The 26,658-nt window shown below is 41.5% G+C and overlaps 1 protein-coding gene across 4 annotated transcripts in view; it reads left to right on the top strand.

The window, feature by feature from the left end:
• AFF1 (AF4/FMR2 family member 1) overlaps positions 1-26,658 on the top strand; it is a 146,553-nt gene that overhangs the window by 35,535 nt on the left and 84,360 nt on the right. For all 4 annotated transcript variants that reach the window (XR_006296149.1, XM_043572230.1, XM_043572228.1 and 1 more), the window contains exons 2-3: positions 2,014-2,134; positions 2,539-3,459. Coding sequence is in view for 3 of the 4 variants with exons in the window: in XM_043572230.1 (XP_043428165.1) it covers positions 2,014-2,134; positions 2,539-3,459 (1,042 nt within the window). In the remaining variant the exon portion in view is untranslated. The remainder of the gene's footprint in view (positions 1-2,013; positions 2,135-2,538; positions 3,460-26,658) is intronic.

The following is a 26,658-nucleotide window of genomic DNA, read 5'->3' as shown; positions in this document are numbered from 1 at the left end:
CCGAAGTCGGACGCTTAACTGACTGAGCCACCCAGGCGCCCCGATGACTATTTTTTAAAAATTGTTTTTGCATATGTCTTTCAGCGTTTTTTTGTTTGTTTTGTAATTACAAGTAAGTTTTAAAAAATATACTGTAAGCAATAGCAGCTGTTTTTTTTTTTTTCAATTAAAAAAATACTTAAATGATAAGTTTCAATGCAAAGTACCATGCTTTAGTATCAGGAAAGAGAGAAATATGAGTCGTTCTATTTTGATGGAGAAGCAAATTCTAGGGGGAAGGGGAGGAGGAGAGAGAAGCAATCAGTATGTTCTAGCAGCACATACTTGGTGGATTTGAGGAACCCTTTAGGGTGAGTAACACTGGAACCTTCACTCCTGAGATTTGCTGGTGGCTGAAAATTGGGGATGGGGGTGTGAGGTTGAGAGAGAAGCAGAGGAAATTGTTTAGAATAAAAGCATTGAAGTTCAGGATGTCAGTGAGGAGCAGGGAATAGTCTGGTATGCCTGGAATATAGATGTGGTCTGCAGGAGAATCATATTTTGTGTGTAAGCTGGTCCTGGAAGAATTGGATATCATTCAGGGTTTTTGGGGTGGGGATTGGAGCAAGAGGGTATCTTTAACAGGGTATGTTTGGGGAATGGACATGACTGTCAAGAGAATGCTTGTGGCAGGCCTGCAAGGGAGACAGTAGGATAATATCTAGAGACAGTAGGATAATATCTAGAGTAGATCTGTACCCGATTATGGGGGAATTTTAATGCCAAAGCAAAGATTTAGAGTTTATTCTGCAGCAGCAAAGAGCTGTCCAATTCTTATTTTAAAATATGGATAGTGCCATGAAAACCAGAGTTTTAGATTGGATTTCTTTCCATGAGAAGGTTAATTTAGAGGGACAAGATGTTGGGGAGGCAGAGAGACCAGTAAGTAGGCTCTTGCCAGAGGAAATAGAGACATGAGAGCAGAGAGGCCAGGAAAAGGGGTGTCTGAGATGGGGGCGAGTTTCTAAAGGTATATATTGTCTTGGCAAGACAATTGAAAAATTTCCTACTTATTTATTTACATAATGTTGAGGGAAAGGATTCAGTAGATACCCTAGAAGGAAGTGTTATGAGGACAAAAGTTGGCTTATAGTTCTTATTTTCGTTATTCTCATACATCACCTTGTGGGGGGTCGAGAGGGTGTGGCCTGTGTTGCCCACCTGAGGCAAGCCCACTTTTGGTTTATATGCTGGCTAAAACCGCACTCTTTTTGGTTTCCATCTCTTCAATTTATTTGTCAGTGAATGCATTTTTAACCCCTTTGGTGCCAGGGCTGATGATTTAGGATGTATTTTTATGTGATTTAAAAGGATGTAGGATATAGTTGTATGTGGTTTAGGGCAAGCAGATTATCAGACTTCTCGGTAGGTAGAGATGACATCTACAATTGGATTTTCCCATCCTTGACGTTTGAAATGAGAAATAAAAATTATCTTTTCGGATTTACATGCCAAGACACTCCCAGTAGAATAAGCTGAGAATAAAGTAAATGCTGTTTGGGGTGGTTGGTAATCTTTTAATTATGAAATAAGCCTTTTGATTTTAATCTTCCAGAATGTATAATACTGATCCAGGAAAACAGCCTTTTTAAAGTTCACATCCTGCTGACTCCTTCAGATGAAAAGCTTCTACCTCTACCCCATATTTTGCAAGCTGAAAGTAAAAATATCATTAATCTTGTCTCTCTTCCATGACTGCCTATAAAAGACTGTTCAGTTTGGAATCAGTTCTGAGCCATGAAGGCAGTATTCCAGAGTGAATGCTTAGGTTTCTGGAGCCAGGACCCGCAGCTGGAGGGTCACAGCCTTAATCCAAGAGTGGGTTGAGGGGACTTAGGCTTTCTTGAAAATATCTCCCTTGTCATACCTTCTTGTTGACCTATCCTGGCCTCCTTCACACATCTACATATGCATAGCAAAACTTTGGACATGATAAATTTTATTGTTTTTGTTCTTTTGTGGCATCTGAAACAGCTTGTACAATGAAGACAGAAATCTGCTTCGAATTAGAGAGAAGGAAAGACGCAACCAGGAAGCTCACCAAGAGAAAGAGGCATTTCCTGAAAAGATCCCCCTTTTTGGAGAGCCCTACAAGGTATTTATTGAATACTAGGAAGTCTGATTTATCACCGTATTTAACTCTGCATTGAAAATGAGTTTGAACAAGGGTCACAAACGTGAAAATAAGACAACTTATCTTAGGTTGGTTTTGAAAACAAACTATGAAAATTCTCTGAACATTGTTGTGCAAATTACCAAAGTTTATAGTCTTTTGTAATGTCAGTCTCTTGTCTTTAGTAATATTTGTCCGTGACAGGCTTCTCAACAGGGGAACTGAGTTTAAATTTCATGTTACGTTTCCTGTCACATTAAATTGAAGTTTTGTGGTTATTTTTCCCCTTTTAAATGGTATTATGTAACATTGTTTATTAAATAGTGGTTTTCCTTAGATTTTTTTTTTTTTTCTGGTATCTAACTCTGCTGTCTTTCCTTTTTCAGACAGAAAAAGGTGATGAGCTATCCAGTCGAATACAGAACATGTTGGGAAACTATGAAGAAATGAAGGAGTTCCTCAGTACCAAGTCCCACCCTCATCGCTTGGATGCTTCTGAAAATAGGTTGGGAAAGCCAAGATATCCTTCATTTCCTGAGAAGGGGAGCAGCATTCCACCCCACCCCTTCCACACCAGTGCCCACCACCAGCCTATTAACACTCCTGCCTCCGGACCACTTCCTGTTGGTAACATCAGCCACAATCCAAAGATGGCACAGCCAAGAATGGAACCAATGTCAAATCCTCATGTCAGAGGCTATGGCCCACCAGACAGCCAGCACCTGACCCAAGATCGCCTCGGTCAGGAGGGGTGCGGCTCTGCTCATCACAAAAAAGGTGACCGCAGAGCTGATGGAGACCGCTGTGCTTTGGTGACAGACTCTGCTCCAGAGAGGGAGCTCTCTCCCTTGCTCTCTTTGCCTTCCCCAGTGGCCCCCTTGTCACCTGTACATTCCAACCAGCAGACTCTTCCCAGGACACAAGGAAGCAACAAGGTTCACAGCAGTAACAGTAACAATAAAGGCTATTGCCCGGCCAAATCTCCCAAAGACCTAGTGGTCAAGGTCCATGATAAAGAGACCCCTCAAGACAGTTTAGTGGCAGTTGCCAGCCTTGGGGTAGCCCCTCCCCAGCCACCTTCTCAGACTTTCCCCCCACCTTCCCTCCCCTCAAAAACTGTGGCAATGCAGCAGAAGCCCACGGCTTATGTCCGGCCCATGGATGGTCAAGATCAGGCTCCAAGTGAGTCTCCTGAACTGAAACCACTGCCAGAGGACTACAGGCAGCAGACCTTTGAAAAAACAGACTTAAAAGTGCCTGCGAAAGCCAAGCTCACCAAGCTGAAGATGCCTTCTCAGTCGGTTGAGGTGAGTGAAATTTTGTATCTGGGACAATTCTGGTGTGAAGGAAAATTTGAGATGGAAGGTTCTGGAGAATTGGGGGCATGGATGTCAATGGCTTTTGGGTTGTGAGACTCCTTTTTGGCTTTGGGATCATGTTGACCCAAGAGAACTCAGGTCTGAGCTAAATTGCTGATGACGGATACTGAAATGTGATTTTCAGGAAGGTCTTTAAAAAAGTATTTTTATTGGGCCATAACTTATATGCTGTAAAACATAGAGATCATGAGTACCGTTCGCTCCGTTTTATAATCTACAACCCAATCACGGTATTTATCATAAGAAAGTTTCAGGAAGGTTTTGAGCTATTGTTTTTGTTTGGGGGAACACTGACATTGTAGAGCAAAAAAAAAAAAAAAGTTAAGACTTCCTCTACCCCAGTTAGTTTTTCTGAGATCTAAACCATACAAAAGTGAAAGTAAGAGGTTAAAATGTTGAAGGCAAAGTATTTCTAAAGATTATAAAGATTTCCCTGTAAATTATAAGCAACTCTGAAACTGAAGTTCTGTTTTATTTACCACCTAAAAAAGGAGTGGGGGTATGGTGACCTCTCATTTGAAAGTGAGTCACAAATATAATACAGAATGTTATTCAACTCTGGCTTTTTCAAGTAACCAAAATACTTTATCTTTTTAAACAAAGAAGAAATTCCTTTTTCTGCTCCTTTGTAAATGGCAGCATTGTGTTTGAATGAAGAGAATCAGAGCACACATCTTATCACTGGAATTCTAAATTAGCACCAGTTAGTTACTCCAAAATTCAGATTAGTAGTGCAAAGTGAAATGTTTGAAGTGAATTTGTTTTGAAGCTTATCTGTTAAGGTACTGTCCTTGGTTTAGTCACATCTATTGTATAAACATTCTAATTTGCATATCCATTGCTCAAAGGCTTTTGTGGGCACCCAGATATCAGTCTTACCTAGTGCTAGAAGGTAAAATTCCTTAAGGTTTAAAAACAAAACCAAAACAGACTCCAGGATGCTTAACTGGAAAGATAACCCTTATCTTGAAGAAGGAAAATCTGTTCCTCTGGGGTGTCAGCTTTTGGTTTAAAGAGGTTATGTCTCCATCCACAGTCAGCTGTTGAGATGGAGTGTCTCTGGATGTTTTCACCATGTGACTTATTTGGAGGCTGAGGAAAAATGGGAAAGCGGGAGGAAAACAAGTGGTAGAAATGGCCAAAATGGCAGAACTCATAACTCCCATAAGTTATGAAAATTCACTGTAATGATATTTACTAAACATTGTGTGCTGGGCTAGGGGGAGAGGTAGGCAGCAAATTAAGTTAGAGTGAAATGAAGTGAGATCTTCCCTCACAATGGTCAGTCAGCCAGCCTGCCTTATAATTCAGACAGTAAAGAATTTAGTGGGATTTTCTTTGCCTTATTTATCAAATAACTGTTTTCCTAGTTTAAAAAACAGATAAGGGGGAAATTTAAACATATTTTCTTTAAAAACAAAAAACCATGCCACTAAAAATTGCTTTAAAACAAGTTTAAGGCAAACTAGCAAATATTTGCATTGTCTGCCAAATGCTCCACCATATGCTTAAGCACAGGGTGGGATGCCAGGCAAGTATTGGTGCTGCCCCAGGAGAGATGACAGTCTAGTGTGTACATCAGCCTCCACACATGAAACAGTTAGAGGTCAGTGGAGTCCAAACTATCTACTACTTGGTGCCTAGGAGAAAGTTTCAAGTGGTCGTCATAAAGCGGTGAACCTAGATAAATTGAACCAATGGGATTTCTAATAGACCTTCCAGGGGAGAGAATCCTAGTCAACTTTTTGCTTTCTTGGTGAAGAAAAGATAAGCCAAGTTGAGATTTCTCCAAGGTCTCAAAGCTCCTCAGATGTAATATGTTAGGCCATAGGACCATGCTAGATGGCCCTGGGATATTTTCTGAATGGATATTTGAAAGGAACAAAATCCTCTATAGGTTTGGTGATTGGAGCATGGGGTTTTCTTGGCCCAAGGTCATCTGCTGTCAACAGTTTGAGCAGATGTGAACCTTTCGTCTTGGACCTGTGCTGTGTTGCCAGTTAGCATTCATTTTAACATGGTGGTGGCTCCGTCTAGTTTCTGCTCAGGGTTCTTGGGCTGCTGGCAGCTGTGGTGCCGACTGCCTTGAGCCCCTGGAGATGGAGGGCTCAGGGCAGCCTATGTGAAGGGGGGGATTCAGAGTTAAGCTCTTGGAATGAAGGGGGAATAAATCTGGAAAGCAGGGGTATTAGTGTTATCTGACTAGGTTTCAGATCTGTTTAGCTCTTTTATCTAATATCTCACGTTTCATAGACTTAACATTAACTTCACACACCTGATAAAATGGGTATTTTTAAATATTTTTTTAAAAAGTGTAGGTTGAATTTGAGGCACCTGGGTGGCTCAGTTGGCTAAGCAGCCGACTCTCTTTTTTTTAATTTGAAATCAGTTTTATTTTATATTTTATTTTATGTTTTAATGTTTGTTTATTTTATTTTTTAAATTTATCTCCAAATTAGCATATAGTGCAACACTGATTTCAGGAGTAGATTCCTTAATGCCCCTTTCCCATTTAGCCCATCCCCCCTCACACACGCCCTCCAGGAACCCTCTGTTCTCCATATTTAAGAGTCTTTTATGTTTTATCCTCCTCCCTGTTTTTATATTATTTTTGTGTTCCTTTCCCTTACGTTCATCTGTTTTGTCTCTTAAAGTCCTCATATGAGTGAAGTCATACGATATTTGTCTTTCTCTGACTAATTTCACTTAGCATCATACCTTCCAGTTCCATCCATGTAGTTGCAAATGGCAAGATTTCATTCTTTTTGATTGCCGAGTAATACTCCATTGTATATTTATATCACATCTTCTTTATCCATTCATCCATCGATGGACATTTGGGCTGTTTCCATACTTTGGCTATTGTTGATAGTGCTGCTGTAAACATGGGGGAGCATGTGCCCCTTTGAAACAGCACACCTGTATCCCGTGGATAAACACCTAGTAGTGCAATTGCTGGGTTGTAGGGTAGTTCTATTTTTAGGTTTTTGAGGAACCTCCATACTGTTTTCCAGTGTGGCTGCACCAGCTTGCATTCCCACCAGCAGTGCAAAAGAGATCCTCTTTCTCCACATCCTCGCCAATATCTGTTGTTGCCTGAGTTGTTAATGTTAGCTCTTCTGGCAGGTGTGAGGTGGTATCTCATTGTGGTTTTGATTTGTATTTCCCTGATGATGAATGATGTTCAGCATTTTTTCATGTGTCAGTTGGCCATCTGGATGTCTTCGTTGGAGAAGTGTCTGTTCATGTCTTGTTCCCATTTCTTCACTGGATTATTTGTTTTTTTGGGTGTTGAGTTTGATGTGTTCTTTATAGATTTTGGATACTAACCCTTTATCCGGTATGTCGTTTGCAAATACATTCTCCCATTCTGTTGGTTGCCTTTTAGTTTTGCTGATTGTTTCCTTTGCTGTGCAGAAGCTTTTTATTTTGATGAGGTCCCAGTAGTTCATTTTTGCTTTTGTTTCCCTTGCCTCTCGAGATGTGTTGAATAAGAAGTTGCTGCGGCCAAGATCAGAGAGGTTTTGCCTGCTTTCTCCTCAAGGATTTTGATGGCTTCCTCTCTTACATTTAGGTCTTTCGTCCATTTTGAGTTTATTTTTGTGTGTGGTGTAAGCAAGTGGTCCAGGTTCATTCTTCTGCATGTCACTGTCCGGTTTTCCCAGCACCACTTGATGAAGAAACTGTCTTTATTCCATTGGATATTCTTTCCTGCTTTGTCAAAGATTAGTTGGCCATACGTTTGTGCGTCCATTTCTGGGTTCTCTATTCTTTTGCATTGATCTGCGTGTCTGTTTTTGTGCCAAGGCAGCCAATTCTTGATCTTGGCTCAGGTCATGATCTCACAGATTGTGGGATTGTGAGATTGTGAGATTAAGCTCCGCATGGGGCGCTACAGAGCCTGCTTGGGATTCTCTGTCTCTTTCTCTTTGCCCCTTCCTGTCTCTCTCCCTCTCCTTGAAATGAATGTTAAAAAGTATAGCTTGGATTAAAATATCAAATTTTAATATTCTCACGAATCAAAGGGAAGCATAGAGATGGGACGTCAGAGAATGCAGAGAATTAGCCCCAGAGCAGTTAAACTCTGAATTTAGGACCAGAATATTAGCAATTATCTTGGGCTGTTTGTGGCATTGGGGCAGAAGGATAGAGAATGGGGATAGAGGAAATCGGCTGTTGGTGCCCCTGCGAGAAGGGGTGTGGGGGTAGCTAAGTGGTTTTCCTTTATTTGCTTAATTTGTCCTAAGGCAAGTCAGAGGAGGTTTTCTTTCCTGGCTTTTTGAGTGTGAGGGTTTTGCGGTTTGTTTGTTCATCTCCACCCCCTTCCCCGTGGCTTCCATGAAACAGTATTTTTAAAAAGTGAACCAAATTGGGAAAATCCTCTTGTCTGCTTGGCTCTCTTTCATTCTCAAGCCACGTACATATGAATTCCTTACACGGTCCTTTCCTCTTGTGGGAGATGAACATGGTTTGTACATTTTAGTTGTTTCTCCTAAAAAATGGTATTCTTATCTGGAATAAGTCATCTTCATAGTTAAAAGTTAGTCTTTCCTGGGGCGCCTGGGTGGCTCAGTCGGTTGAGCGTCCGACTTCGGCTTAGGTCACGATCTCACAGTCCGTGAGTTCGAGCCCCGCTTCGGGCTCTGGGCTGATGGCTCGGAGCCTGGAGCCTGCTTCCGATTCTGTGTCTGCCTCTCTCTCTGCCCCTCCCCCATTCATGCTCTGTCTCTCTCTGTCTCAAAAATAAATAAAATTTTAAAAAAAAGTTAGTTTTTCCTAAAATCTACAGGAAAGAAAGTGATCAGCAGGTCAATATTATGACCACCTAGAGGCCTGGCTCACAAAAATCTGCACTTGGTCTTTCTGGGGGCGTGTTAGTTCTTCTGTATCAGCTGGGAGATGTGTAGTGGCGTGAAGTGATCCGTGAGGGTACAGCCAGGCCTCAGCGATCTTACATGGGTGCCTTCCAGGTGTAGAGTCGCCCCATTGGAGATGGACCTGCCCAAATGGAAGGCTGAGGTTCCTCGCTGTCTCCCCTTTCTGCCTAAAGATAACAAACGGATGTGAGAGAGGCGCTGTGGTATTTCTGTGTTGTGCTTCTGAGCATGGACCCTGAGAGAGGGAGAGACAGAGGGGGAGGGAGGGAGAGAGAGTTAGATACAGGATTTAGGAAATAGATGTTTTATTGAAACAGACAAATGGAATATGCTGAGATGGGCATTTTAAATATATTGGATTTAGAATATTAGACTTGTGAAGCTAAACATACAGCCCTTTCATTTGGTAGGAAGGCCTAGGCAGGTGAAATCACTTGATTTTGCCAAGATTTATTATAATTAGTAACAGAGCCAGAGCTAGCACCCTCAGTACTGTGATCTTTCTACTTCTGCTTGTTAAGTAGGAATGGATACCACTGGACCATCTTGAGCATAACAGTGATAAATCTTTCTTTAAAAAAAAAAATTATAATTCTGGGTTCTGGGTGGAAAAAGGCTTGAAGGGGCAAGGGTTGAAGCAGGGAGACCAGATAAGGGCTGAGAAATGATGATGGCTTAGAGTAGGATGATAATAGGGGGCTTGGTGCACACTGGGCAGATTTCTGGATGTTTTTGACCAGGAACTGGTAGGGCTTTGATTGATTAGAGATGGGAGTGAGACTGAGGTGAGGGAAAGTGAGGCATCAAGGATTTTTTTTTTTTTTTTTTTAACTTGGTAGGTGTGGATGCTGGGATGATAGCTGCTACTGAGGTGGAGTTGACCTTGGTGTAGCAAGTTTGGAGGGAAAGGCAAGAGTTCTGAGTAGATCAAATACCTAGTTTGAGATGCCATTATTTGTCCAGGTAGACTCGACAAGTCTCTGAGACCGGCTCAGAGAAACTGTTAAGACTGGAAATGATAACTTTGGTCTGTGTTTGCATACAGTAGGTATTTAAAGCTTTGGGACTGGACTGCCTGAGAAGTCCCTGATTCAAGCCCTTCCTGGCTCAGCTTACCTGTGGCTAGGGGCAAGTGGGTGGGAAGAAATGAGGGTGGCTTCATCTTCAGAAGCAAAAACTGAAGATCATTCTGGGAACTTGAGAATCTGCTTATAAAAGAGTAGAAATGATAGGTTTCCATTTTTTTTTTTCACTTAGAGTTTGAAGTATACGTGTAAATAGTACAATTATCTTAATTTACTTATTGGTATCTAGCAGAATTTAGTATCCGTTTAAATTTGCTACTGCTTCTATCTCCTTATGTGGTCCCATGCCATACCCCTCCAGGTAAATTTGATTTTGAGTCCTAATGGTCTCTGATTACCTTGTGGCCTCTTAGGGCATCAGTGAGGGATGATTTATATTACCAAATGCTTCTACTTAATTTCCAAAACCCAGGTGTCACCTGCAGCTGTCAATGCCATTTTGGATCACCTTGATTCATGGCAACTCTTAAACTGAATCTTCCATTTTCAGCCTAACAGTGTGAGTTGGTCCATGGTGGAAAACTCTGTGATAGTGGTTTCACTTTACATTCATTTGTACAGTCTTTCCTTCTTCCATATTTAGTTCTCTTATTATCTTAAAGTTGAAAAGAGCAACTTCCCTATTACACAATGATGTAACCCTTCAGGCAGTTCACTTTTGGTGTGTCGATGGTATGTGTCCTGCTGATAAAACACTCTTGTAGAGTTAAGAAGCACACCCTCTCCCCTATACACCATGAATTCTGCAACTTCTAACTAAAATATCTAGAGCACCTGCTATGTGCCAGGCGTAGTGCTGGGGATGGGATTACAATGGTGGGCCAAACAGATGGTTCTGGTCCTCTTGGACCTTAACTGTCTAATTGGGAACTGACATTATTCAAATAACCACTCAGATTAAGTTGTAAGAACTTTGGCCAGCACTATAAAGGTATCCACAGACTATTTATTATAAGAAGGATAAAGGGGGACTGCAGTTTAGAATGAAGGAGCTAAGAGAAGAATTCACACAAGACCTGAATAGTGAGTAAAAAGAGGGAAAAAAGTGAGGGATTGTCCTAGTCTGATTGGGCTGCTGGGAACAAAATATCACAGACTGGGTGGCTTATAAACAACAGAAATTTCTCACAGTTCTGAAAGGTGGAAGTCCAAGATCAAGGCAGTAGCATGATCACATTCTCAAGACCTTCTTCCTAGTTCCCTGTTGACATCTTCTCACTGTATCCTCACTTAGTGTAAGGGGCAGGGATCTCCGTGTAACTTCTTTTGTAAGGCACTAATCCCATTTTTGAGGGCTCTACCGTTATGACTTAACCATCTCCCAAAGGCTCCACCTCTTACTGTCCTCACCTATGGGGTTTCAACATGAATTTAGGATTTCCACATGAATTTGGGGGGCACATGACCATTCAGACCATAGCAGATGTGCCAGGGGTTAGGGAGCATCAATATTCCAGGAAGAGGGAACAGCATGTGCCTCTGGCTTATGCCACGTGATGTGTGGAGCCTGTTACAAGTCCTCTTGGGTTAGAAGCCCACTACTGTCGATCAAAGAGAATTTTTACATTCATTCTGAAACACGGGCCGAATCACCTGGGGGAAGCCTGCTAAAGATACAACTTGTTCAAAATTCCTTTGCTCCAGGAGATTGATTCAGCAGGTATACAGGTAGGCTCAAGAATCTGTATCTTTGATTTTCATGAGGTTTGTTCTAGGGTCTAGAAATGAAAACTGCTCCAGAAGAGCTGAAATGGACCCCAGCAGGGTTAAGAGTGCCCTCTTCTCAGCGGTCCCTGTCTCCCACGTGAGCCTCAGGCTAAAAGATCCTGCTGTATTGGTGGGGCTTTTCCTGTCGAGAAGGAAATGAGAGCAGCCTCAGGGAAGAAAAGGGAGTAGGACCCCAAAGACTCCACTTTGTTGTGCATCAACACTCGCAAGGTTGTGGGCAAAGATTCTGATGCAACCTTATCTAGTTTTCCTCAGTTTTCTAAAGATGTTTTTATTACAGTAACGGTAATTTAATAGCAAAGTAGATTCCAGGAGCTAGTGCTCAGTGAACTTGGGCGGACCTGCCCTACTTAAATGTTTATGTTAAGAAAATGATAACAAAGCAGAAAGGTTATCTGTGTACACAACTCCCTGATGATGCCTGCAGCAGAATACTTTCTATCTTTTTTTTTTTAATTTTTTTTTCAACGTTTTTTATTTATTTTTGGGACAGAGAGAGACAGAGCATGAACGGGGGAGGGGCAGAGAGAGAGGGAGACACAGAATCGGAAACAGGCTCCAGGCTCTGAGCCATCATCAGCCCAGGGCCCGACACGGGGCTCGAACTCCCGGACCGCGAGATCGTGACCTGGCTGAAGTCGGACGCTTAACCGACTGCGCCACCCAGGTGCCCCCAGAATACTTCCTATCTTAGGAGACATACTGAATAGTAACCAACCTGGATCTGCTTAGACACTGACTAAAATTTAGAGCCCCCAAATAACTAAATAAAGTGAAAAAGTAGTAGCAAGTGACTGATGGAAATTTTAGAGCAGAAGCTACAGACAGACAGCCTGAGCACTAGACAGGGCCTGTGGACGATTTTGTTTTGCTTCTGTAATGTGTGTATTTTTTTAGGGTTTGGGGTCCCCTCCCCCCCCCCTCCCCCCCCGGCCGCCTGGCCTTTGAGCCAATATTTACTAACTGGAGAAAATCAGATTTTCAATTTCACCATTAGAGCTGAGTAGAAGCTTTCACCTTTAATATCCTGATCCTGGTAATTGTTTTTGAGTTTGAAGAAACACTTTAAACTCTGAAGGAAACATTCTAAGTAATAAAAGCAAGACATTTTTGAAAAGTTCAAAAATTGCTAGAAATGAGTTAGTGTGAATAGAATTACTTATAGTAGCCGAAGAAGAAAGCCTACAATTGAACCTTGAAAATCTTTTTGGGTGGTATTAATTGGAGTTGTTTTCTTTGTACGTTTTATGTTCTCTTCCTTCTCAAAATGCCAGAAGTACATTTGGTACCAGGATAAGAAATTCCTGTTCCTCCTTGTTGTTTTCACACTTGAGATGTTTGTGGAGAGTTATTGGATCCCCCATGGGTCCCTCACATTGTGCCTTTGCCAAAATGGAGACATTCAACTCTTTAGAAGCTTTCCAGGCCGTGCGCTCTCCCAGGCCCTCGTGTAGCCACTGGAGTCATTTCAGCTCTTGTCTAGATTAATTGTGATTTATTTTGAGCCAACTGATAATCTTCAGGGACAGAAGACCCAAAGGGGAGTCTTGTTGATGAGTGAGTTTTAGTAGTTTTGATTTTGGCTGTTTTGATGGGAGTGACCATTACTAATGGGATATTTAAGCAGAAGTCCTTTTAAGAGAGAATCCTGGTTCCTGTTATCATAACAAGTTTATTTTTTGGCCTTGTATTTCTCCTCTCCAGTTGCCAAGATCTGTTTGAAAATCGTTATTTTCCGAGGTTAACTTTGCTGTGTGTTCACATTTTCCAAGAACTTTAGAAGCAGCTATTTTTACACTGATGCTGTTTCTTTAATTGTTGAAATCACTAGGTTGACAGTTTTTTCCCCCATAGAGGTTCAGGGTCCACACACACCATTAGTTTTCTCTTGAACTTCATTTCATTCCCTATTTAAGCTTGGCCTACTTTCTCTCTGCATTTTTTCCCCCCTAACCCTGTGGTAATTTGTCAAGCCTGCTCTAATCTCCTTAATCCTTTGGCTGAAGGGTTTTGAGGTTTAATGTTTTAATCTAGGGGCCTCAGTATTTAAGTAATTAGAGGTCCTATTTCTAGCTCTGTCCCTTAGATAACTCACCTTAGGTGTTTTTTTTTTTTTTTTTTTGTTCCAATTTACAAATAGTAGAACTCTGAAAATATATATTGGACAAGAATTTGAAGCTTGAATTGAACTACATGAATTAAGGAAAGAAAGCATTCCATATTCAAATTTCCTGCAGTTACAAACTCAAACTTTATAGATTCTCCTTTTCCTTACAGCCAATTCTTAAAAAATCTTCTGCCTCAAAGCAAATATTTGCTAGTGCATTGTAGGGAAAAAGAATTTTTTTTTTTTAACAGATTTTGGTGCTGTAGAGTTTCTTATGTTGCTTCCAACATTTTTTCATACTCGAGAACATGTGAATTTGTAAAAAAGTTCTTTTTTCCCCTGGTATCAAATAATCTAGACATTCTTTAAAAATGTTAAAAATTCTTTTCCTGTCAAGAACAGTTTGGTCAGAAAGTATTCACATTGTTACATTCTAGGTTTCCGCCTTTTTAGGCAACAAGTATTTGAACACCTACTAGATACAAAGGGAGCTAATGGGAGAGAAAGACACTGACACAATACATTTATTATATAGTGCAAAAAAAAATAAAGTATCATCAGGATGAAAAAGGTAGTGTGGAACCACTAATTACAGTCTTAAAAAGCTCACACTGTTTTCTTGTTTATGGTGGGACCAGTTCTGAATGCTTTATGTGCATTAACTCATTTAATCCTTGCAACTATCCCCATGTGGTAGGCACTATTATTATTGCAGTTTTATTGAGAGACTCAGAGTTAGAGAGATTCAGTTGTCCAGGCTTACTCGGCCTTAAGTGCTGGCTCTGGAATCCAGATCTAAGTAGCCTGGCTTGAGTCCACACTCTTAACTATGACCCCTATATTAAGTTGCCTTTCAAAAGAGGAAGCTGCACATTCTTTTAGAGTTGACTTTTGTAGCACTTTGGGTTTTGGGTATTGGCAAAAGTGCATTCCAGGCTCAAGTACTCAGGGGAGAAGAAACATGGAGGCAAGACACAGTGAGGAGCCCAGCAAGAATGTCTGGGCCTGTGGTTCAAGGAGATTGGGTAGAGACAGAGCAGAGCAATGGGGAGATGAGGAATGGGACCAGTATGTGAAATTCTTTAGTTCCTTACTGAGTAATTTATTCCAAGAACTGGTGGTTAATAAAAAGGAGAAATTACTTTGGGTTGATGGCAGACACTTCAGCATGGTGTTACAATTCTGTGAGACCTTGGGCAGGGAAATTGACCTGGCTGTGTTGTTAGTAACAGGGATACTAGATTGAGGGTAGTCCATATGAAATGCTTAGAATGGTACTTGGTACATAGTAAAAGCTCAATGAGTGGTAGTTGGAGCAATTAGAGTTAAAATTTGAACGAGGCTTTAGGGAAAAAGGTAGAATTTGGACATGGGGAGTTGGTGTTGTTGGGAAGGTAGAAAGGCTCTGAACCCATTCTTGTTAATTGGTGTATACTTTAGAAATGTAGGTGGGGATGCCTGGGTGGCTCAGTCGGTTGAGTGTCTGACTTCAGCTCAGGTCATGATCTAGCGGTTCACGAGTTTGAGTCCCGCATCGGGCTCTGTGCAAACAGCTCCGAGCCTGGAGGCTACTTCCGGTTTTTGTGTTTACCTCTCTCTCTCTGCCCCTTCCCTGCTCGTGCTCTCTGTCTCAAAAATAAACAAACATAAATTTAAAAAGAAATGTAGGTAGAATCAGATCAAGGGAACCAGGAATTCCCAGTTAAGATGCTAGGTGAATAAAACCCTAAAATTTTGGTGTACAAGTGTTAAAAATAAACTAACGAAGAGCCTAGGGGGAAAGACGGCACTTGCTTAGGGTTTATCAAGAACTGTTTAAAGAACTGACTTGCTGAGGTGAAGGCCCCACTGCCGGGCCCTGCCTGATAGCACAGGGGTTTGCACTTGCTCCTGTAGAGCAGATTCCATAGCTTGGCAATTCCTGGTGTAAATGTTTCCCTTTATAAAAACGTCTGTGCTTGAAAATATTTTACTGCCGCCCCCACCCCACCCCCTTTTAATTCCAAAGCACTTGCTTATTTGTTTCTCTCTCCATTGTTACAGCAACCTTGTGAGTTAGGGAAGTTGGCACAGATTACCATTTTACATGCCATGGAACTGAGTCTCTAAGGGGTTTAATGATTTAAGCTCCTAAGTGGCAGTGATGGGGGCATGAAACCAGGACCCTTGGCTCCTGTTTCTACCACAGGACGTGGTTTCTGTGGAGCAATGATCATTTGTGGAACACTTTTATTGGAAGCGTTAAGAACTCTGATTTTCTACATGGCCTTGCCTTCATGTCAATGCCTGATAAATGCAAATGTTGGGCGATACTATGACTCAGATGAGAGAATGATTAAAACTCAGATTTGCTCATGGTGGCCATGTGGCTTTCTCTGAGGTTTCTACCCTTTAAAGGAGGAGGCCACCAGGAATGAGATCTCTGTTCTCTTCCATCTACATTGATTTCCTCCACCCCCCCCCCCAAAGTCCATATTTACATCCACCATTTGCCACTTTCCCTTTAGTCTCAGAGAAGGAGGTGATCTTTCTCTTCTTGCCTTCCACCTGCATACCCTTTTTGGTTACCTTCAGCCTTTCCCTCCTCACTTGCCTCTTTCCTAATGGTCTGTAGTTACATTCAGGCCTTTCCTAGCTTACAGGGCAAAACAAACCTTTTCTCACCCCTGTCTTACTCTAATCACCTCTTTCTTCCTCCCTTCCTAGCTGAGGCTCAGGAAAAAGAAGTAGGTAGACGTTCTGTGCCTGCTTACTTTCCTCCCAGCCAGTCTCTAAACCCTTTGCAGGCTGGCTTGTGCCCCTGTGCTGCCTCCAGTGGACGCCTGATGATCAGAGTCAAGGAGCACTCTTGAGGCGTAGTAGCCTGCTTAACCTCTCTGGGGCGTTTGACACTGTTGACCACCACCCCCTGAAACACCGCTCTCATTTGGCTGGGTTCGCTCCTACCTCTCCACACATGCTTTAATCCCCTCTTAGAGGCGGCCTTTCCCACCGCTTCCCCAAGCTCTGCCTTCAGCCATATTTTCTCCTTCTGTAGCCTTTTCCTGGTAATCTGCTCTGCACATAGATTTCAAATGCTGACACACTTATGACCACCAAATTGATTTTTCTAGGCTAAAGCTCGTAAAAAATTTTTCCGGCTCTAGATCCTTTCATCCAGCTTTTCTTGTTGGTGTTGCACAGGCATTTCAAATTCAGCGGCTCTAAGGGATTTTGTCACATTTCCTGTACCTCTTCATACACGCAGAACACTCTCCTCCCTCTTCCTGGTCATCAGTCCCCATTCCTTTCTGTCTCCTGCATTACCCATTTGGCAACCCAGTCCTATGGATATTGCTTTCTAGATATTGTTGAAAGCTGCTTTTCTCTGTTCCTCACTGTCCCATGTCTAGTTCAGGTTTTTGTCTTCTTTCTTGAACTGTTACAGCTTCTTTCTAATCTGCCTTCTTACCCTTTTCCTTCTCTTCAAACTGTCTGCCATATTGTGCACAAGAGAGTGATTCTATTATATGAAAACTGAATCAAGTCACCTCTGGTTTAAATCCTTCAGTACCTCTTTATTGTCCAGGATACAAATCCAGGTGTTTCCAGTTGCCGCCTTCTCTCCCCTGCCCCGACCTCCAGCTGCCACCCCCCCCCCCCACCCAAGCCCATTGCTTTCTCGACAGGACTCTTGCCTGTCACTCCAGGCCTGGGTCGTGGACCCCTGCTGACGCTTCCTTGTCCCCACTCCCACCACCCAGGCCCTGAAAGATGTGATTTTTCTCCTCTGTGCTCCTGGTACCCAGACTTCTGGTCTCAGCACTTCTTGGTGTTGTCCTCTGTCTTTCTCCAGGTGCTAAACATTTTGAGGGCAGGATCATGTGTTGCCTTTTCTTCTTTGTCCTTTGTGTTTAGCACAAATGAGGCAAAAATGGGGATTTTCCTGCTCTGTGCTGAGCTCGAGTTCTTAGTTCACTTGGATCTGCAGTCTGAAAGACAATCTCTTATAAATGTGTGTGGGAGTAATGGGGGTAAACAGTTTGATGCAGGGCCGTATTTATTATTTAGGATGCTGGGATGGGAAGCAGGTACTTAAGTTCAGCAGTTTTTTAAAGAAATTGTTTGACTTACCATTTTCAGCCTAAGTATTTCTCAGGTCATTTTAGGCATTCTTACATGTGGATTTGAAAATAAGCAGTCGAATCCGATCATCAGGTATTCTTAGTAGAGCTCCAGCCTCCTAATTGCTGTATTTTCAGTATTGAGTTTAGAGATTAATCAGGTGGTTTTATGTACTATAAAATTTGGAAAGTGAAGATTTTTCTGTGTCTGCCATGTATTTGGGTGCTGTCCTCTCTATTAAATAAGACACCAGATTTCCTTTGGTGTATTTTGGGTGTCTTTTTATGTAAGTGGTTACATATGATAAAATTGCTGTTACTCTCAGAGGAATCTCAGTTTCAGATATTTTGCCATCGGGGGAATCACTTTTTTGGGAATGAGCCAACCATTTTGGGTAGGGGCATTAACTCTTCTTAGGGCACTTAGGTATCATTAATTGGTATCCTAGTAACTTAAGAATTACTGACCCTGAAAATGCCCGACTGGCAACCTGGGTTTAATTTTCTAGTAAGATTAATTATCATGCAGGAAAGGGTGAGACAGAGACAGCAGGGTTCTTTATGTCCCTTATATTCTCTCAAGATAGAACTAGTTGCTACGATGAGGGAAAACACTGGTGTGTTGTTCTGAACCTAATTGAGTCCTTTATTATGTTATGACTCACCTATAGTTCACAGGTTTATTCCATGCAAGTCATGTAAAATAACTACACTGTGGTTTGTTTTGCTTACTTGGTTCGCATTTCTGGTGATCTGTCAGGCTGCATATGCCAGTCCGCCGAAGCAGGCTTTGGCAGGCGCTCGTGTGGCCAACAGGAGACCGTCGCAGAGTGCAGCCGGCAGGCCGCCTTGTACCGTGTCCCCCAGACAGAGGGCCTTTTCAGTCTCAGAGGGAACTGAAGATGTCCATAATGTATGTGGCACTGTGCTTAGTATAAAAAGAGATTCATCTCTTCAAAATGAGCGTGTTTCCAAATACCGTGTTCCCCCAAGCCCCCATTTGTGAGAGAAGGCAGCATTAAAGCCAACTTTGGAGAGTGCTCCCCTTCGAAGGGACAGTGTCTTGTATGGTGTACTGATTGAGTTGCCAGCATCTGAAAATTAATATACTTCACATTGAAATCTGGATATTTATTTATTTATTTTTCCATAGGCATTGGCAACATAGGTTTTGCATTTCTGCAAAGCAACAGTTGGCTGACCTTTAGGGCAAACACACTGGCTTGTCCCAGTCCTTGCTTGAGCCCTTTGAGTGTCCGTGCTGTCTCTGTGAGTTCAAGTATTTCTATATCCTTGATTGTCCCTCCCTTTGGGCAGATCCAATGGATGAAAACCCAGACATGCAAAAGACCTATCTTTTCGGAAGGATTTATAGTGAAATGTGTTTAATGGTTCTAGTTGAAGTCAAAAGCAGTTGGTTTTCAAACTGTTTTGTGTGTGTTTTAAGTAAGCTCTGTGCCCAGTGTGGGGCTTAAATTCAAAAAACCCCGAGACCAGGACGCCCCAGTGGTGTAGTGGGTTGAGCGTCCGACTCTTGATTTTGGCTCAGGTTGTTGGATTTTGGCTCAGGTTGGTTGGTTGGCTCAGGGTTCTGGGATCCAGCCCCATGTCAGGCTCTGCACTGAGTGTGGAGCCTGCTTGGGATCATCTGTCTACCTGTGCCCCTCTCCCTGGAGTGAGCGCTCTCCTGCTCGCTCTCTCTTCCTCTCCAAACAAAAACAAAAAGCCTGAGATCAAGAGTTGCCTGCTGTACTGACTGAGCCAGCCAGGAGCCCCTGATTTTCAGACTTTTAAAAGAAATTACGTAAAGTTGGTCCCACTTCTTTATCTTTTGCCCTTGTTTCCAGATATGAAAATGTTTTCTGATAAACCTTTAAATGTGTAATTCAGACACTTATGCATATTTTAAAGAAAAAAAAACCCCACAGTGTTAGGCTACTTAACCACTTGTTTTTTGTTTTTAAGTTTGCTACTACCCAAAACCATGGAACGTGGATTCTTACTCTGTTTGTCACCAAATCGAAATGTGCTCACTTAGTTTTCCTAAATGAAGAGGTGGGTAGTCATTTCATGCTCTTCTCAGCTCTAAAATATTATGATTCTTTTTTAAAAAGGAGTTGAATTCCTACCAGTTGGATGCTGATGCTGTTTCCTATACTGAGTTCAGTAGCATATTCTCTAAAATCTTTTATTCAGAAATGCTTTTCTTGTTTTTAAAGTGAATAATGGGAAAATGGCTTTCAGCGCCCATTCAGCAAAAAAGAGCTGCATTCCTTTCTTTGATCTTAACAACGTGTATACATGTTTCTATGATATGAACAGCCTTTATTGATTCAAACAGAAAACGTAAGAGAGGAAGGGATACACAACAGCTTTGGCTCCTGCGTGGCTCTGGATACTCTCATCATCTTCCAAAAAGGCTGATCTTAGCAATATTGATCATGTAGTTTTATGGGCAACTCATGTTGAACTTTCTGTAGAGTACAGGTTTCTATACTTGTACAAATATACACGTATATTTAATTAGTATAGGGTACTATTTCAGAACTGGGGTGTGACTGTTCTGGAGGACTTCTAAGCTATTTTTTTCTTGTTGGATAGGATTTTTTTTCCCCTGTCAGTATCATTGCTGAAAAGTCTGATGTGTTAATATTTATAACTAGGGACAAATAATAAATCTATAATAGAACATGCAATCCATGGAACACTGAGAACTTTGGAGTCATTGGAGGGAAAAAAGACATACTTTTAAGTTTTTCTTTCTTTTTTTTTTTTTTTTTTTTTTTTGTTAATCTCAGATTGGTTTGGTTTCTTTTTTTTTTTTTTTTGGCTAATTATAGATAGGACTTTAGGGCATTATACATAGTGGTTAAGAGCATGAAGTTTTGGATTAAGGAAAACTTGGGTTTGAATCTTTATCTCAAACTAGCTATTAGACCAGGCAAATTACTTAAATACTAAAAATTACTGGTCAAGCCTCCATTTCTTAGCTGTATAACAGAAATAATAATAGAATTTTCTTCACAATGTAGTTGTCAGATTTAAATGAGAAAATGAACATGAAACTCTATTAGTTACTGCATATAGTGAATATTTCATAAATAGCTGCTGTGTCTACATCATTATCATAGTTATTCTAACACTGTCTAAGTGTATAAGTAAATGTAGTAGATTCATCTCTTCACCTTGGCTTAGAATCTGAAATTTGGGTAGTTTTAATAGTTCTGAATTTTAAACTTTAAAGAAATAATTCGTGGGAGATAATGTTAGATGGCATTATGGAGTTAGAATACCTGGGTTAATTTTTCTCCATCTTTTTTTTTTTTAAGTAATGCTTATAGCACTTTATCAGATTTTTTAACTGTTTATATTGAGAGAGTGAGAGGGAGAGAGAATCCCAAGCAGACTCTGCTCTGTCAGTGCTGAGCCCAACCATAGGGCTTGATCCCACAAACCATGAGATCACGACCTGAGCCGACCGAAATCAAGTTGGATGCTTAATTGACTGAACCATCAAGATGCCCCATTTTCCTCCATTTTTTTTTTTGTTTTTAAGTTTATTTATTTTGAGAGAGAGAGAGTGAGAGCATAAGCAGGGGAGGGGCAGACAGAGGAGAGAGAGAATCCCAAGTAGGCTCTGATGTAGGGCTCCATCTCACGATCCATGAGATCTTGACCTGAACCAAAATCAAGAGTCAGATGCACAGATGACTGAGCCACCCAGGTGACCCCTTCCTCCAAGACGTTTCTGCTGGAGCTACAGGGCCTGTGTGAAAATGAATGGGGTACATGTTGGTCTGGCACACAGTAGGCTGCATGATGTCCCACCTTCGTTGACATGCAGTAACAGTAAAAGCAAATTCACACTGTCAGAAGATCGTATTTAACCGTCTTCAACTTGTCTTTATTGACTTTACAACTATGTTTAGAAGTCACTAGGATCCTAAGAAACATCCTGATATTTTGTGTTGGTTTAATTATGTTTCTCAATTGTTTTGGTGAGGTAGTGAAATTCTGCATCATGCATTTAATTTTACTCAGATTTTAAAATACGCCTTTTAAAATAAGTGACTTGAATGAATATTTTGTACCACTAATTAAGTATTGAGTACCTGCTGTATTTTCAGGATTCCAGAATTGGTATTAGTTGTTACAAGGACTCCGTGGGGCTAGTGAAGAACTTTCAGTTGTATTTGGGCATCGTGAAATATATGGGGGGAAAGTTATGTACTGAACTGCAGATCATATAGTGTTAATTTTGTAGTCTGGATCACAAATCCAGTAAGGATAGGCATGAGTAGGCATATTCATGTAATTTGTAAAGGCTTCTTGAGTGTGATATAGAGGATGGACGACACATAAGCTAATAAAATAGGATGACTTTATGAGCTAGGGAAGTCACCACATCTTTACTGGAAAACATCAGTGAAGTATGCCAAGGCATCCATTCAGTTTTTGGTTTAAATAATAATGGTTAGCACCTAAACTTCCAAAAGAGTATAGGAGTACGAATATTTATTTATCTTAATGTGAGTTAGAAAAAAATATATGTACCATCACATCAAATTTAGGATTACATAAATATTGTTACTTAGGGTGAGGCCAGTAAAAAAGTTAATCATAAGTTGATTTAAAGAAAATAGGGGCGCCTGGGTGGCGCAGTCGGTTGAGCGTCCGACTTCAGCCAGGTCACGATCTCGCGGTCCGTGAGTTCGAGCCTCGCGTCAGGCTCTGGGCTAATGGCTCAGAGCCTGGAGCCTGTTTCCGATTCTGTGTCTCCCTCTCTCTCTGCCCCTCCCCCGTTCATGCTCTGTCTCTCTCTGTCCCCCCCCCAAAAAAATAAATAAATAAACGTTAAAAAAAAAGAAAATGGCATAGGTAGTATTATAATATGGTGTCATTGTCAAGATACTGTGGAAATGACTGAAGTTTGTATAAAGCTGTTTTAGACTATACTTTGAGTCATGGAGGAAAGAGTTGACAAAGTTTGGTTAGAGATGGGGCAGTATCAAAAAAAAGAAAAAAAGCTTGAGGCCTGGCAGTGATCTAAAACATTTCCTTGTCTTCACCACTGGAGAACTTCTTCATGATTGAAGAGCTTCCCTCAGTTCAGAACTAAGTTGTGTCCATTATTTTCTTTTCCCCTTCTTCCACCCCCTTTATTTAATTGGTTCTTAAATGTTTCTACTACTGACTGCTGCTACCAATACCATCTATAAAATTTTTCATGAGTAAGGGATATTTTTTAGAAGACTTTTTTTAAATTTTATTTTTGAGAGAGAATGGGGCAGGGGGAGGGGCAGAGAGAGAGAGAGAGAGAGAGTGAAGGGGTACAAAGGATCTGAAGCAGGTTCTGTGCTGACAGCAGAGAGCCCGATGTGGGGCTTGAACTCAAACCGTGAGATCATGACCCCAGCTAAAGCCGGATGCTTAGCCGATTGAGCCATGCAGGCACCCTAGAAGACTTTTATGATAATATTGTTTGAAATTTATTTCAGACTGTGCCAGCAGGTTGTCCTGCAAGTTATTAGGTATGTATTATTTGAAAGAGATTGGGCCTTAACTCTATTTCGGTATTTTCAGAGGTGCAAGCAATGCAAGGGCTATAGATTTTCTTTAGGATATCAGAATAGGGTATAGTATCACTGCATGGTAATGAAGATACAACTGATTTTGATGAGTGTTACAGCCTGTGTCTTATTTCCCTTGCTTGAAGACTTAATTTGTTGATTGGCACTGTGGGATAGATAGGTCATGGCATTCATCCTTAAGAGCAAGTCTCATGCCAGAAGCATCAAAATGGAGAAATTATCAATAATGCTGTAGTTGGTTAAGTAAACCCCAGGGTTTGGCTTTCTAGTGGCCCCTCATTGAGTGCCCTCTACAGGGCACTCTGTAAAGGGACATTCATGGAGAAGGGCATTGCTGGCATGACCAGTCCTTGTTTTCCCATGCTAGCTCTGAAATCCTCTCAGGGAAAGCTTTTTGAACTTTCTCCTTGTTCAATAAATGGCTTGACATGAGGGGTATCCTGGAGGCAGTCTCAACTGAACCCTCAAGGCTTATCAGCACTTGCCTGGTGGACAGCACCACAGCCCCTGCCCTGGCTCCCTCCATTCTCCCAGTCTCTAGGGCTCAGGATCCCAGTTTCTACAAATTACCAGGTTTCCCCCACATGAATTAATTTGGAAAAAGGTGCAGACAAGAATGTCCATAGGTGATGGCTGCTCCAGAGCTGAAGAGACTTTGGCTATTTAAGGATAAATCAGGCGCCTGGGTGGCTCAGGCAGTTGAGCATCTAACTTCACTTCAGGTCATGATCTCACACACAGTTCATGAGTTCGAACCCTGCATTGGGCTCTGAGCTAATAGCACAGAGCCTGCTTTGAATTCTCCCTCTCTCTGTCTGCTGCTCCCCACCCCCTACCCCCCCCCCCACCACCACTCTCTCTCCCTTGTTCTCTCTCTCTCTCTCTCTGAAAAATAAACATTTTTTAAAAAAAGGAAAAATCAGAGGGAGGTGCAAGCAAAGATTGTCCTAGAACAGTTACGAAAAAATGTAAAATTTGTTGTCATTCATTCCTTCAACATTCCCTTCCCCCTTCCAGAGGAAGGTTTCATTAAATAAAGCTTGTGCCTGGGTGATGGTGTGGAGAAGTGGGAAAGTTTAATAAAATGGAAAAAAAGGAAAAATAAGATTGAGACTTTTGTGTCATGGTAAGAGTATAGCAGTAAAACTGATATATTTTATTGAGAAGGTACTGTGTGCTAGGCACTGTGTTTAAGTCCTTTCTATTCAGTGAGCTTGGAGTTGGTCCCTGGCAGGGCCATATCTGGAAGCCAGTGTGTCCAACTCAGACCCTTGCTCCTAAGCACTACCCTGCAAGGCCAGAACCACTGGGGATGACTTAGAGGAACATCTGAGGCTTATTGAGAATCCCCAGTTGCAGAGTGCACTCAAGTTTCTTTAATAAACTGCGGTAAAAAGCCTGACTTCACAAGAATTACTGTGTGCATCTGGGCAAGTAGTGAGTGATGAGCTACAATGAGAAGTAAGCTTGAGGGTGTTGAATTCATGTTTGTTGGCTAAGCAGGATTACAAATCCATGCATGTTAATGGGATTTCAGGGCTGTGATTAAACCTACAGAATCAAGGACCTTTTGGATGTATTTTTAGTGGTGTAAGTATCACCCAGTCTTTTCTGCTTCTTATGAGCACCAGGTAGAGACTTGATGAGACCAATAGGTCAGCCTGCCCTTTGTAGCTGGAGCTCAGTTCCTATAGAATGTCTTTGAAAACATGTGTTTCTGATCTGTCAAAATTGGTTTGGCCAAAAGGAAAATTGTAGCTTTTGTAGCCTGGTTTGTTTAAAGAAACAAAAATAACTACACACCAAAGTTTCAGTGCACAGAGTATGGTTTAATTCTCCATTGACTTTTATGCTTTTTATTACTCTGATTTTTATTTCCCATCAATGTGCTAGGTAAGTAAAATTATATGCAGGACATATGTACTGCCTATAAAATACCCATGTTCATTTTTATCTTTGGTTATTGTGTGCAAAATTACAGCATTATGAACTACTTTAGTGTTAATGAGTAACTTTAGCACAATACATAGATTACTGTCAGGAGATAAAGAAAAAGCTTAGGAAACTTAAGATCATTTGTTTTGAAATACATAGTGTTGGAATTACTTAAATGAATTTCTTTCCCCTCTAGACTCTTAAAGAGTTCCTTTGCCACTGATCAGTGTATATGTGTGTGTGTGTGTGTGCGCACGCGCGTGTGTGTGCGTGTGTGTGTGTGTGTGTGCGCGCGCTGGTGTATTTTTGTTTATGATGTTGGATTATAACGTGGGCATGAAAATTGCCCTGTCTACTCCATGAATACATTGCCTTTATACCTACACATATTAACTAATACACATTTTATCTTATCTAATACATATTTGCACATAATACCTGGGGATAGAATTGGTTATATAGAAAATTTCGAGCTGAATGGGAATTTTAGTTCAGACACCTCAGGTGTCATTGTGCAGACACTTATTAGGTGGGGCTTAATAGGAACTCCCAGTGGTGGCTTAAATATTTTGCTTTTATACTATTGGCAATTTTAAATCATGAAGATTTTTATATGGACCTTGAAAGCAAAGTAAAGATTTAAACCACTTTGGGGGGGTCTTCACAACCCTGGCTTTGATGGAAAGAGTGGAGGATTGCCCGTGTCATAAAGCCGTATGTTTTTAAACTGTGAGCACGGTGCTTTGCACAAGTAAAAACTGCTAAAGGGACAGATGTTGCCAATTTCAAATGTACAGGGGGAAGGCAAATATTGCTAAGCAACGGTGTACTTGAGAGCATTTTTAGGAGCAGAGCCAGGGGAGTTGTGCCTGGGAGCACTCGCTGCCGCTTATGGCTCAGTACAGGGGAAGAGATTCAAAGTTCTTTCCTGTCAGGGCCGCCATTGCAGCCGCTAGCACAAAAGACAGTGGCCCAGTGGCACCGATTAGGGCTGGCAAGGGGATGTATGAAAACAGGAAAGCTTTTTTGCCATGTAGGAAGGCAGTAAGACATGTTCACAGAGGTAAGTGCCCCACAGTGAACAGCTGCCCCACAGTAAGTATGAGGAAGTGCAAGCCTGAGGTTCAGGTGGGGAAGAAGGAGGTGAGAGAGAGAGGCCTCAAACAAGGAACGTCTCTCCCTCTCCTTTTCTCCCATTCCATCCTTCCCTTTCCTCTCGTCCTTCCCTTCTTTCCACCTTCCCTCCTTTTCTTCTCTTTGCCTTCTCTGTTAGGGGCTAACATCAGAGAAGAGAAGGATCCCAGTAACCTCTGTAGTTGAGCGAGGCTGTGCATGACCTTCTAAACAAGATAAATAAGCTTTCCAGCCACAGGTATCCGGCCCCTCCCATGGCCCCTCCCTTGGTATACACTTGATAGGTAGCTGACAGGTGGTGTGGCGTGGCTTTGTTGTTGTTGTGTGCGTGTTTTTTTTTCTTTTGGCTGCCACCAGAGACTGAATACCTCTTGAGATTTTCGTGGTTGTTGGGTTAGATTATGGATTTTCCTTTCTCTGTCTCTTTCTTTCTAATGAAATAATGGAGTTAAAGTAGAGAAAGTGTAATATTATCATTTTATAACTGTATGAAATCACAGCCTATTTTTGGCAATGCATTTTAAAGAAATTAAAAACATTTAAAAATAAGCAGTTCCTTACCATTCA

The sequence above is a fragment of the Prionailurus bengalensis genome, chromosome B1 (genome assembly GCF_016509475.1).
Source record: "Prionailurus bengalensis isolate Pbe53 chromosome B1, Fcat_Pben_1.1_paternal_pri, whole genome shotgun sequence".
Classification (NCBI taxonomy): Eukaryota; Metazoa; Chordata; class Mammalia; order Carnivora; family Felidae; genus Prionailurus; species Prionailurus bengalensis.
This window is presented reverse-complemented; position numbering and strand designations above follow the sequence as displayed.